The following is a 13,350-nucleotide window of genomic DNA, read 5'->3' as shown; positions in this document are numbered from 1 at the left end:
AGGGTAGTACTCTTCGGTATGGGACAGGAGTTTTAAGTAGTCCTGTCAGTCTCTCAGTGAGGGCTTGGATGAAATCCTTCCCAACTCATATTAACAGCTCCTCAAGCAATCAGCGTTGTTGAACTTCGCTTTGCTGCCTGCTTTCTTCTCTCAAGTCCATGGCGGAGGCGATGCTACTATTCATCACACTTGAAAGGCCGTGTTCCTGTTCCACGGCGTTGATTCCGGTAAGATCGTTTCATTTTACTTTATTCAATGTACTGTAACATAATGTTTCTCGTGAGGCTAAAGCTCCTTGCGGGTTTAACTTATAACATAAGGGTCTCAGTGAGTCTCTGTTGGATCTTGGAATCGAGGGTTAATATCTCCTGAGGGGGTTATTGGACCCTGGTTTATAATCATGTTTCTTATGTGATTCAACCTGCCTGTGTGAGGATTATGGTCTCGTGGTTCGGAACTTTGAGGCCTTTGGAAGTGACGCTGCCTTTTGGCTGGGCGCTGTTTTTGGATTATACGGTTCACCCTGTGTCCAGGCGTGGTTACGCTCTGTTCCCATTTCCGCATTCCTGATCGCGTGGCATCTGAGAACATTCTAGTCTGCGGGGGTCTGGTCATAGGAGGTGGTGAGTGCCCCAGCCATTGGTGGTGTCAGGTGCCGTTTTTTTTTTCCCTCTGAATAGTCCATATTACTATAGCCTCGTTACAGTTATGGGGGATACTGATGCTGAGACTGTACTCATTTCAGATTCAGTTACGGATTACTCTGATTCTGACACAATTATAATATCTGATTCAGATTCTGTGTCCGGTGATGAATCCTGTGTAGCCTTGTTGACTTGTGTCAACCATTCTTGTTCCATATGCCATATGAGAGCACCCGGTTCCTTGGGCTCAGGGAACCAGGGATCTGCTGAGCCATCTGCCTCTGGGGGTCCTGTCTTCCAGGGAGTGAGTTCCCTACCGATTCTTCCTCCTACACATGTGCGTAAACCAGTTTATAGTTCCTCCACATGGGGTGATGTGTTCCCCCCACAGCTTGCAGCATGTTTTCGCCTTCAGATAATGTTGGCGCTTGCTCGTCTGCATAGTCCAGACGTTGCTTTGAGAATGTGCTTGTGCCCTATTGTCCCGGGTATGCTGCCTTGGGCTGGGCCTCCGCAGTATCCTGAGGGTTCTGTTCCGGAGTGTTGTGCTTTTTGGTATCGGATTGTGCACCTTTGCATATTGCTCAGACATCTGTTTGAGTCACTGAATGACCCTATAGTTCAGATATGGGAATTTTCAACCTGATGGTCAGAATGGTACAACTCGTTAGACATATGGGGATGAGGTAATCTCCTATTGATCTTATATGGAGTTCTTTCCCAGTTTTTGTAAGATGGGGTTCCGTTTGGCTGGTCCTACGGGTAGGCCCGTGTCTTTTTTGGGCGTTAACCTTCGGGTTGCCTTATATTTTATTTTGTATCCGATGGATGTCTTTTTTATTTGTTTTTTGTTTCCTTCGGGAAACATCTGGGATTGATGCTCTTTGTTACTTCTGCAGAAGTTGTTTGGACATGTTAGTCCTATGTTTAAAAAATGTCTGTTTCGTTTTCCCCTATGAGGGAAAGTTTATGAAGATTGATGGTTAGGATCCCTGGTACAAGCTGGTCCTGTCGGGTCCGTTCGGTCTTGCGGCTGTTCAGACACGTGGCGCTGTTCTGCTGAGCTGGTTTGGTAGAAGCGCTGAGTGCTCAGGTTATCATTGTTTTTCATGTTCCACTAAGCATTCGAGAAGAACTGGTAGGTTTGTGAGGTGGGAAGGATTGTCTCAGTCCTTATAGCCTCCAGTCATAGCCTCCAGTCATATATGTCTGGGCAGAGGAATGTTCCTCTGTGTCACTCTATCTGTCTTCTGATTTTATCAGAATCTAGAGTTCCTCCTCCATGTGGGGGGGGGAAGGGTTGGTGGGCTTAGGCCCTGTCACTGCTGTTTGAGTGGTTTGGCCTTGAGTTTTAGGTCCATGAATGGTCCTGTTGGGACTTCATCCTACAGCTGTATGGATAGCTGTCCAACATGCGGAAGGTTTTGCTTTTAAAGCCTATTGCAGCTCTTGGCACCTTGTAGGTGTCTATGTAAGTGGTCTCTAGTGTATCTAGATACAGCTTTTGCTCTTGGACGTGAGGGTCTAATTGAGTTGTGAGGCCTTTGGGTCTTCTTAGATGTCTCCGGGTGAGTTAGATCTCCCCTTTAGAATCAGCGTCTTGGTTGATCCCTAGTTCAGGGTTACCCAGAGCTGGGAAGGTTTAGCGCCTTTCTCTTCCTGGTGTCCTCTGCCTGTGTGGAGGTGATGGGGAGACTAATCCTGTTAGTAAGGGACCTCGAAGTATCTCTTCTGTTGTCCTGAGGCCTGGAGAAGTCCTTTCTTACAACTTTAGCCCTGCGCCTTGGAGTGTTGGGCTTTGGCTAGGGGTGGTTCCTTACTTTGGTTGGGACTTTTGAGTTCCCTTGATGTCTGGATTCTCTGGATATATGTCCATTTCCCTTGTCTGGCTTTTTTGTCAGTTGGGATAGTTAGTTCCAGGGTAAGGTTCCGGAACTATTACGCACCCAGACCTGTTTCTCCCTGAGATTTCTGCTTTTTGAGGCTTCGCTCCTTCTTCCTGACCCAGTTTTAGGTTGTTTTGGAATCCTGGATCTCAGGGTTGGTCGGGGTGTTCCATGGTAGTGGGAACTTGGGCTATGTCCTTGCTCCATCTACCTGACCGGGTCATGGTTGGCCTGGTTTTACGAGTATTTTCTTACTCTTTACTACAGAGTAACCCATGTTATCTAGGGGTTACATGGGTGATTTGCACCTCAAGGGTGTGGGTTTATACCCATCTGCTGGCATTGGATTTCCAATTTCTGGTACACCTTAGGGTTGCATTGCCCTGGTCATTTTACCAGTGTACCCGTGGGTTATCTGCTCTGCAGATTTATGGATTGGCTGTGCCTCTATTGGCGCGTGACTTGTAGGGGGGTCATTTAAAGGTCATTTATGTTGGGGATTTTCTTCCCAATTAACCAGTAGCTTCGGCCTTTGAGGGCAGTTGTCGTCATTCTTTCGGTTTATTACCCTTCATAGGGCATATTCTCCTTCCTATTGAAATTAAGTCCTTTTTTATGATTTCTCCGGGTTAGGAGGTAGAGGGTGGAGGTGGCTCCACCTGGAGTCTTGTTGACTCCAAGTCAGATACGGGGCCTTGTTTTGATAGATACTTAAATCTATGACCTTGTCTGTGGTCAGAGTCAGGTTATACTAGTACTCTGGAGAGATGGCTATTCCATTTTTACGCTTGTTTCAGTTTTGGGATTTCTTTGTTCCTGTGGCTGGGTTGGTCCAGCGGGGTTTAGGTCTGCGGGCAGACTGTACGAGCGGTCTAAGGGTCGCTTTCTCCCTTGTATGTGAGAGCCTATTGAGTCTAGCCTGATAGCTCTGTCTGCTAGGAGATAGTTTCTTCTTTCGCCTTGTTCCTTCCAGGAGACGGTTTACTCTTCCTTCAGTTTCTGAGGGTATACTCTCCTTCTTGGGCGGCCTTAACGGAGGCTTGTGTTCCCCTTTTTTAGGGGTCTTAGTGTAGGTCTGGCGGCTTAGGTTGCCGGAAAGTGCTCTCTGTTGAGGTACTGTTTTTGTGCAGTATGTTTATTGTGGACTGCTACTCCTTCTTCTTCTTGCAAGCCCCTTTAGTGGCATCCTATGGACTCTGTGTTTTTAAGACTGTGGTTTTACCTGGGTCTATTACACGCCTTCATGGTTGAATACTTGGGTATTCTATAGCCGGATGCAGGTAGGGTTTTGCTCTTCAGTTGCATCCATGCTTGCAGGATGATTGGGGAGATGTTTCTGTCTCCGTGTCTGGTATTGTACTGGTTTTGGCTTTGTAATGGTGTGGCCTCTTCTCTGTTGGGGACCGGTTATTTCTCTATGAGCTGGGCCTTTAAATACCTGGAGCTGTTCTTTTCATATTAAGGGACCCTTTTGTTTATCCTCGGTTCTCCTTTGTCTTGTCCCTTCAGGGGCTTTAGGCTGGTTTCACATTCATCTGTGGCGTGATGGTGGGGGACCGTTTGTTGGGCAAACTGTGTCTCTTGGAGGACTGTTGGCTCAGTCGAGTCTGTTTGTGGTCTCTTGTTTGGCTCTGGACTAGCTGCGAGTCAGTGTCACTGGGCTTTTTCTTTCAAATTTTTCTGACCTTCAATGAAGCAGGATATTTTATTGGATTGTGGTTCAGGCCTGGTGCCCTCAGTTTGGGCCGCCTATTGTACCGTCCTTTCTTGGCATTCAGTGTCCTCTATAGCTTGGGTATTAATTTCCCAAAAGTAATGAATGCAGCTATGGACTCTTTCCATTTAAGAAGAAAAACATAAATTATGCATACCTAATAATTTCCTTTTCTTCTGATGGAAAGAGTCCACATCTCCCCATCTGTATTTTATGTGGGACATCCTTATGTTCTTCTGGTACCTTTTCACCCTAATATTTCTTCTACTGTTCCTTGTTCCTCGGGAGAATGACTGGGGAATGAGGGGAGTGGGAGGAGTATTTAAGCCTTTGGCTGGGGTGTCTTTGCCTCCTCCTGGTGGCCAGGTTCTTATTTCCCAAAAGTAATGAATGCAGCTGTGGACTCTTTCTATCAGAAGAAAAGGAAATTATCAGGTAAGCATAATTTATGTTTTTTGCTACAAATAAGACCTGCTGGCTGAAAATTGTATTATTGCCACAAATAATACATCTTTAAAAATCAGCATGCTCTTTAATAATAAATACAGCCGCGCTCTTTACTTACTGTGAGAGCTCTCTCTTTTCATCCCTCTGGGACCGTCAATCAACCTTATCTGTGTACCGCGCCTGCTTTACATCTTTACATCTCACTGGGACCGTCAAGCAACCTTATCTGTGTACCGCGCCTGCTTTTGTGTAAGTAGTTTCACAATCAAGGCGGCTCCTCGAGTCTAGGGCTAGCGGGGTAGTCAAGCCTGGAACAACAAAGGAAACCCACAGCTCAGGTACAATGATGACAATTAACTTTTCCCAGCCAATCATAGACTCATTCTACAAAGTCATTTTATTGGCTGGACACCATGTTAGGTTGATTAGGGGGCAGATCCTGTTGGCTGCTCTCCATCCATCTGTAGAGTCATAGCCGATTTCAAAAGTCTGCATAAGAGAAACATTTCTCACACATCTACTGTGGCGAGGCTCTTCACACAGAATCTAGATTCTATCTACAATTCTAGATTCTGAGTGAAGAGCCTCGCCGCCGTAGATGTGTGAGAAATGTTTCTCTTATTATGCAGACTTTTGAAATCTTCCAGGGAATCCAGTCGGTCACCTCAAAATTCACTTGCGGTCCACTGGCAGACCGCGATCGACGCTGTGCCCACCCTTGAGATAGAGCATGCAATTTAACCTCTTCACTACCAGGAATGTCAGAGAAAAACTTTTTCCAAGTACCGGCAAATTTTTAGCTTTTTTGCTATTACTCTGTTTAACCAGAAATTGAGCCTTTGTTTTTTTTTATTTACTTATGAAAAATATATATACAGTATCTCACAAAAGTGAGTACACCCTTCACATTTTTGTAAATATTTTATTATATATTTTCATGTGACAACACTGAAGAAATGACACTTTGCTACAATGTAAAGTAGTGAGTGTACAGCCTGTATAACAGTGTAAATTTGCTATCCCCTCAAAATAACTCAACACCCAGCCATTAATGTCTAAACCATTGGCAACAAAAGTGAGTACACCCCTAAGTCGAAATGTCCAAATTGGGCCCAATTAGCCATTTTCCCTCCCCTATGTCATGTGACTCGTTCGTGTTACAAGGTCTCAGGTATGAATGGGGAGCAGGTGTGTTAAATTTGGTGTTATCGCTCTCACAATCTCTCATACTGGTCACTGGAAGTTCAACTCTCTAAGGATCTGGAAAACATAATTGTTGCTCTACATAAAGATGACCTAGGCTATAAGAAGATTGCCAATACCCTGAAACTGAGCTGCAGCAGGGTGGGCAAGACCATACAGTGGTTTCACAGGACAGATTCCACTCAGAACAGACCTCGCCATGGTCGACCAAAGAAGTTGAGTGCACGTGCTCAGCGTCATATCCAAAGGTGGTCTTTGGGAAATAGGCATATGAGTGCTGCCAGCATTGCTGCAGAGGTTGAAGGGGTGGGGGATCAGCCTGTCAGTGCTCAGACCATATGCTTCACACTTCATCAAATTGGTCTGCATGGCTGTCGTCCCACAAGGAAGCCTCTTCTAAAGATGATGCACAAGAAAGCCTGCAACCATTTTGCTGAAGACAAGCAGACTAAGGACATGGGTTACTGGAACCATGTCCTGTGGTCCGATGAGACCAAGATAAAGTTGGTTCTGATGGTGTCAAGTGTGTCTTGTCAACAGTCGAGCATGGTGGTGGGAGTGTCATGGTCTGGGCCTGCATGAGTGCTGCCGGCACTGCGGAGCTACAGTTCATTGAGGGACCCATGAATGCCAACATGTACTGTGACATACTGAAGCAGAGCATGATCCCCTTCAGAGACTGGGCTGCAGGGCAGTATTCCAACATAATGACCCCAAACACACCTCCAAGACGACCACTGCCTTGCTAAAGAAGCTGAGGGTAAAGGTGATGGACTGGCCAAGCATGTCTCCAGACCTAATCCCTATTGAGCATCTGTGGGGCATCTTCAAATGGAAGGTGGTGGAACGCAAGGTCTCTAACATCCACCAGCTCCATGATGTCGTCATGGAGGAGTAGAAGACTCCAGTGGCCACCTGTGAAGCTCTGGTGAACACCATGCCCAAGAGGTTTAAGGCAGTGCTGGAAGATGATGGTTACCACACAAAATATTGACACTTTGGGCCCAATTTGGACATTTCCAATTAGGGGTGTACTCACTTTTGTTGCCAACGGTTTAGACATTAATGGCTGTGTGTTGAGATATTTTGAGGGGGCAGCAAATTTACACTGTTATACAAGCTGTACACTCACTACTTTGTAGCAAAGTGTCATTTCTTCAGTGTTGTCACATGAAAAGATATAATAAAATATTTACAAAAATGTGAGGGGTGTACTCACTTTTGTGAGATACTGTATATACATTGTTAGGCATATAGAAATCTAAATATTTTAATTTAACTATAAATGTTACCTATAAATGCCTCTGGTGCTTGCTCCTCTGTAAAATAGTTGTTTTTTTTAAGATGTGACACAGCAGTCAGCCTTACCAATGAAAAGCTGTGCCGAACGGCAAATTTAATTTAATTAAAGGGTGCTCCCAATTTAAAATCAAACTAGAGGACAAGACAGCACATTAGTTCAAAAGTAACTCAGTTAAGTAGATGTTGTATGTTTCTTTCTAGGGGGAGATGGATCAGGGTCCATTTATCAAGCTACGGCGGACAGCGGTGTACATATGTGCCCCTGTCCAACGCAGCTCGCCCCTAGCAAGCTGAATTCCGCTGCCGGAATTCAGCATTGCACAAGAACGCTATTTGGCACTTTTGTGCAATGCCCCCCCCCCTGCTCGCGCACAGCCAATGCGCGAGCAGGAGCTGTCAATCTCCCCGGTCGGACGAGACCGGGGAGATTTGAAATTCACCACCTAAGAGGTGGCGAAAAGGTTAGGGAAACGGTCTAATGGCCACTGCTTGTTAAATACAGACTGCAGGTTCTCACAAGAGAGAGGGGGGGCAGCGAAGGCTGGCAAAGCCTTTGATAAATCGACCCCTAACTATATGCTGCTTGCTGCCTGCTCTCCAAGTAAACTGTGAATCACAATAACACTGATAATTCACTGTTTACTTTGGTAGAACAGAAAGCAAGCAGAATTTTGAACTATGGTGTATGTGAGTGCCCATTCTATCTCATGTATAGAGTGGGTGGGACTGCTCTATACGTCACTGCACTAGAGCAAGGATTAAGAAAGAGGCAGAATAAGAGTTGGTGGGAAATAATTAATTAAATATTACGTATATATTACATTTATAAATAAAAACAATATAGTATTTTAGGTACTATAGTAGTGTAGATTGCAATGCCTCTTTTGAAAACAACATCATTTACCATCACTTTAAGGTTTTTATCTGCAGCTATGTCCAGGGTCGCCTGGGGCCTCTGACTTGACCATTGATCAGGCCCCTCCCCCCCCCTTGACCTGTGCAATTTTTGACCAAGTGACTAAAACGTATATGCACTTTATTTTTAAGTCTAGTCAAACTTGGAAATGTTGTAAAGGTAGTAACACACAGACACCCTCATACACTGAAACACACACTCACACATAAGGATTCACATATAGACACTCTAGCAGACACGCAAAGAAACACACACTCAGACACAGACACTCAGCTCTTGTTTACATTGATCTTTTGTCAAAAGGAGATTTATAAAACAAAATATGGGTTTCTGATTATCTTTTTGTCAAGGAAGATGCCAACTATATGATGACAACTGCATGCAGTTGTTGAAAGGAAGGGCCCTAAACTGCCTAAACAATAATTTAAAGTTATAGGGGCCTATTTATATAATTTAAAGGTGTAGGGGCCTATTTATCATGTCCGCCGCACATCGATAAATGCCAGCAGCATACGCTGTCACCATTTATCATTGCACCAGCAGTTCTTGTGAACTGCTGGTGCAACGCCACCACCTGCAGATTCGCGACCAATCAGCCGCCAGCAGGGGGTGTCAATTAACCCGATCGTATTGGATCGGGTTGATTTTCGGCAATGTCTGTCCGCCGCCTCAGAGCAGGCAAACAGGTTATGGAGCAGTGGTCTTTAGACCACTGCCTCATAACTTGTGTTTCTGGGGAGCCTGAAGGCTCACCAGAAACACGGGGCTTCAAGCTCCATGGCATGGCATGGCATGACATTGGTTTTTGGTAATTAAAAGGCTGCTAATTCCATCTGAGCACCATACTTCTAAAATTCTCGGCAGTGAGAGGCTAATCAGTTAGATGTTAAGGGTAATATTTGCTGTAGTGTAGTGATTACCCTCCCACCTGACATCTCCAACCCCTTTAAGTAGTTATTTATTTTCTGTAGTGTAGGGTTCCTTAGAGCATTGTAATTTATTATTTGTATTATTTATTTTGCAGGTATTTTTTCTGTAATGTAGGAATTCCCCTCACCCTCCTTACCTTCCATGCACAAATAATCAAATGGTTAAAGTATTAGCAGTTTGTATTAAAGCTTTGCTTTTTAGACAACATATGCTTTTAAGAAATGTTACATTTGTATCCCACTCTGCTGTTATGGTCACAAGCAGTGTTCTTATCTAGATAGAGGGGGTTGTTGCATTCCAATGAAACCAAATGGTGTAATTTTCTTGTTATAAGAACATTCTTAGTGTTGTTGAATGGTCGCTAAATTAAATAATATGATTGACATAACTTAAACGCCTGCTTTACTGTAGTTTAATTATTAGAATTGGTGAGCGTGGGGCAGGAGAGTTTTGGGCAACATATTAGAAAGAAGTCTCAGAAATTAGCACCTGTGAAATCTGCTGTGTTTGTCCCACTGAATGATGATGCTGACTAACTGCACTCCTCTGCCTGTCTACCCTACTCTGATATTAATGCCTTATTCGAAACCCAAAGTTAAATAATGTGTTTATAGTTGAATCACTGCCTTGCTTTATAAGATGATTACTGAGTTATGTTATTGCAATAAGAGTATAATAAACACTGTTGTTATTATTATATTGCAATTTAGTGTGTCCATTTCCTTCCATTTTTCAGTACTATCATGAGACCTAGTTTGCAGTTGCCCCAGTGTCAGGGCATAACATCCCACTAAGTGATAATTTAGTTTTTTTTTTTCTGTAGTGTAGGGTGCCACTTCCGCCTCCAACTTATATTTTTGTAGTAGTGTAGGTCCCCATCCTTCCCTCTTCCCTGCCATGCCATTTTTACTGTAGCATAGGGACCCGCCCCTCCCTTACACCCTCCCACTGGCACTAATCCGATGAACGTTACAGACAGTGACACAGACAATGTTACTGTCTGTAAATATTGGGCAATCTGCCTTCATATGGTAAGGGATCACAATCAAAACTCCCTTACCATATGAAAGCAGATGTTAAGCAGTTGCCCGCAGCCCAAAATCAAGAGCAAGCAAGAGACTGCAAGGACTGAAGACTGAAACACATTCAGATGTAGATCTATCTTATGCAGTATGTTGGACTTGCACTGCCTGACGTAGATCTACGTCCTGTTGAGTGAAGGGGTTAAAAAAACCTATTCAATTTACATTCATTATCAAAATTTACAATCTTTTTATATGCTTACTTCTTGAGGCACATTATATACTGAGCATGTGCAAGAGTGCACATTATATACATATATGCATTTTGTGATTGGCTAATGACTGTCACATGATACAGGGGGCAGGGAAATGGAATTAACTTTGAAATTTGCCTCCAAAAAAACTCTACTACTCATTTTAAGTTCAAAGTAAATACTTTTGCAATATATTTTTGTATGTATTTTTCGATTGTGCAATTCCACTCTTTTAATTAAAATCTTTAAAGTGATGGTAAACTTTACATGTTTTAAAGTCATGCCGGAATTTAAGCAATATTTTACATTTTAATTGATCACTTCTTAGGAGCTTACAATTTTAACTGTTCTTCAAACCATTGCTCTAGATTTTTTTTTTAGCTAGAATACCGATTGGAGACCAGTTCAAACCATTAGCTCACAAAAAAAGTTTTGAAGTGGCCGGAGCACAGGGTATTAGAATGGCATGACTAGAGTAAAAAGTAAGTTACAGCGCATCTTCATTAGAAGTGATCAGTTAAAGTCCCTGTAAAATATTGCTTAGATTTCTGCACCTGATTTTAAAACATGACAAGTTTACCATCACTTTAGGAAATGAGCATTGAATCAATATTTGCTGTTTTAATGTGATACTGCTAATAGGGACAACTCCCACAACCATTATATTAATGTAAAAAACAAGCCTTCACAAATCTCACAGAAAAAGTAACTTACTTAGCACTAGAACTTCCATTTTTAACAGAAGAGACTAATACTTTTTCAATGCCTTATACAATGGACAGGATTTTATAACACGTGAACATAATTTTCTTGTTTTTCCTTTTACTGCGACATCCCGGAAGGATTTAGCACGGGACTGTGCAACAAAACAAATCCAGCTTATTACTGTAGGTGCTGGGAGCCACGAGAGGACAAGTACTTTATACAAAACTTGTGACTCAAACATTCCACGTAAGATTTACATAAAACAGTCAGTGAAAACCAGTACTGTGCTCAATGGGAGGAATCTACAATTGCATGTAGCATTTTATTAGATACTTTATGTGACTTTCACACATTTTTGTATGAATTTCTGATTTTGATAAGTAATATTTTTCTCTAAATCAGAAATCAGTTAAAGGGAGATACAATATCAGTAGTATAATGAGGCTCTACAGTGTGCTGTGCATGATCTGCCACAAAGCATCATGTGCACTCATGGGGTGCCAATCTCTCTGCCCACTCCATTGATGATTGGTTGATATTCTCCATGGTCTGTGCACAGAGCATTTATACCAATCAGCATGTGTGTCCATGCACTGGCAATAAAATACTTTTTTTTTTTTTTTTTTAAAGAAAGAAAATAATAATTCTCATGTGCAAACAAGCTTTAATGCTGAATAAAAACATTGTAACTGAAGGCTTAACAAAAGACTTTTTTTGGCGTACAAATATGTAACTCCTTGCCTGAGGTTTGTCTGAGCTTGTATATAAAGCTGCATAGAGGAATTTAAATTCATGAATTCACTGGCAGTTCATGTCTGGGCTATTCTTTCAGATGTGCAGTTTTATGTATGTGCAAGTTACGTAACCTGCTGCATAAGGGGTAAATGCAGGGTCACTGCATTAGATGTTATTTTGCTTATGTCATCATCATTTTTATGTTGCTTGCGTGCTCATTGGCACATGGAGCATCATTCTTACTTGCTGTTTCATATGCAAATGATTTTGTCTCCCTAAGGGAGCTGGGACAGCTAGACATGGAAAACCACTGAGCCTAGAGGGATACAGAACAAGCTACTTGCTGAGCTTCTCACTGTCATTATCTAATCTGTTTGTTAACAAATCAGTCATGTTGTGGTTACAGCACAAACTTATTGCTCCCAGCCGGTTAAAACTACAGTGGGGGGAGATTATTTAAAGGTACAGTCAACACCAGAATTTTTGTGGTATAAAAAGATAGATAATCCCTTTATTACCCATTCCCCAGTTTTGCATAACCAACACTGTTATAGTAATATACTTTTTACCTCTGTGATTAACTTGTATCTAAGCCTCTTCTGACAGCCCCCTGATCACATGACATTTTATTTATTATCTATTGACTCTCATTTTAGCCAATTAGTGCAGTGTCTGCCACAAGCCACGGGCGTGATCACAATGTTATCTATATGGCTCACATGAACTAGCTCTCCCCTGTGGTGAAAAGCAAATAAAAAAGCATGTGATAAGAGGGCTTAGAAATTATCATATGAGCCTTCCTAGGTTTAGCTTTCAACTAAGAATACCAAGAGAACAAAGCAAAATTGTTGATAAAAGTAAATTGGAAAGTGGTTTAAAATGACATGCTCTATTTGCAACATGAAAAGTTTTTTTTTGGCCTTGGCTGTCTCTTTAAGCTGTATCCACAGCTTTTTAAGGTTTTGCAGCACAGATTTAAGAAGCTGTAACGGCTTCTTTAGCATTTGTGCCTTGTCCGAGTTCACGTGGCGAGATAAATCACCTGACACTCACTTGTTTTGGGTGAGTGACATGACGACCAATTGCTCGAGAGCAAGGGGCAGCATTGCATGAGAGAGCGATTGTGTAATATTAAATTATGCCACACAGTGCTGCGTTACAAGCGGCAATTGCTAAATTATCTTTTGTAATAAAGACGGTAACAGAAGTTATGTAAAGGTAACAGATGCACTCCATTTTTATATATATATACATAATCAATGTATATGCTTACAGTGCATATATAAAATATATATTAATAGTATTTATTTATATTTTTGTTTATATTGTTGTTTATTTCTCGCTAAACATATGGACACTGTATTATTTTGGTTAGGTTTGTTACTAGTTTAATCATTTCTGAAGCTTAAATAATTAAAAGCAACTTTTATTTTTTAGATAGAAATGAGTGCTCCAGAAATCCTTGTAAAAATGGCGGCGTCTGTAAAGACCTTTTTGATGACTTTACTTGCAGATGTGCTTCACCTTACATTGGGAAAGTCTGCCAAACGCGTAAGTACAATTGGGACATCATTTTTGGTCTCTTTTAAATT

General features: G+C 42.2%; 1 protein-coding gene across 2 annotated transcripts in view; it reads left to right on the top strand.

The window, feature by feature from the left end:
• MFGE8 (milk fat globule EGF and factor V/VIII domain containing) overlaps nucleotides 1-13,350 on the top strand; it is a 228,161-nt gene that overhangs the window by 74,859 nt on the left and 139,952 nt on the right. For both annotated transcript variants that reach the window (XM_053717664.1, XM_053717663.1), the window contains exon 4: nucleotides 13,196-13,309. In XM_053717664.1, the coding sequence (XP_053573639.1) occupies nucleotides 13,196-13,309 (114 nt within the window). The remainder of the gene's footprint in view (nucleotides 1-13,195; nucleotides 13,310-13,350) is intronic.

This window comes from Bombina bombina, chromosome 6 (genome assembly GCF_027579735.1).
Source record: "Bombina bombina isolate aBomBom1 chromosome 6, aBomBom1.pri, whole genome shotgun sequence".
NCBI lineage: Eukaryota > Metazoa > Chordata > Amphibia > Anura > Bombinatoridae > Bombina > Bombina bombina.
The sequence above is the reverse complement of the archived record's forward strand: the minus strand, read 5'-3'. Positions and strand labels throughout refer to the sequence as shown.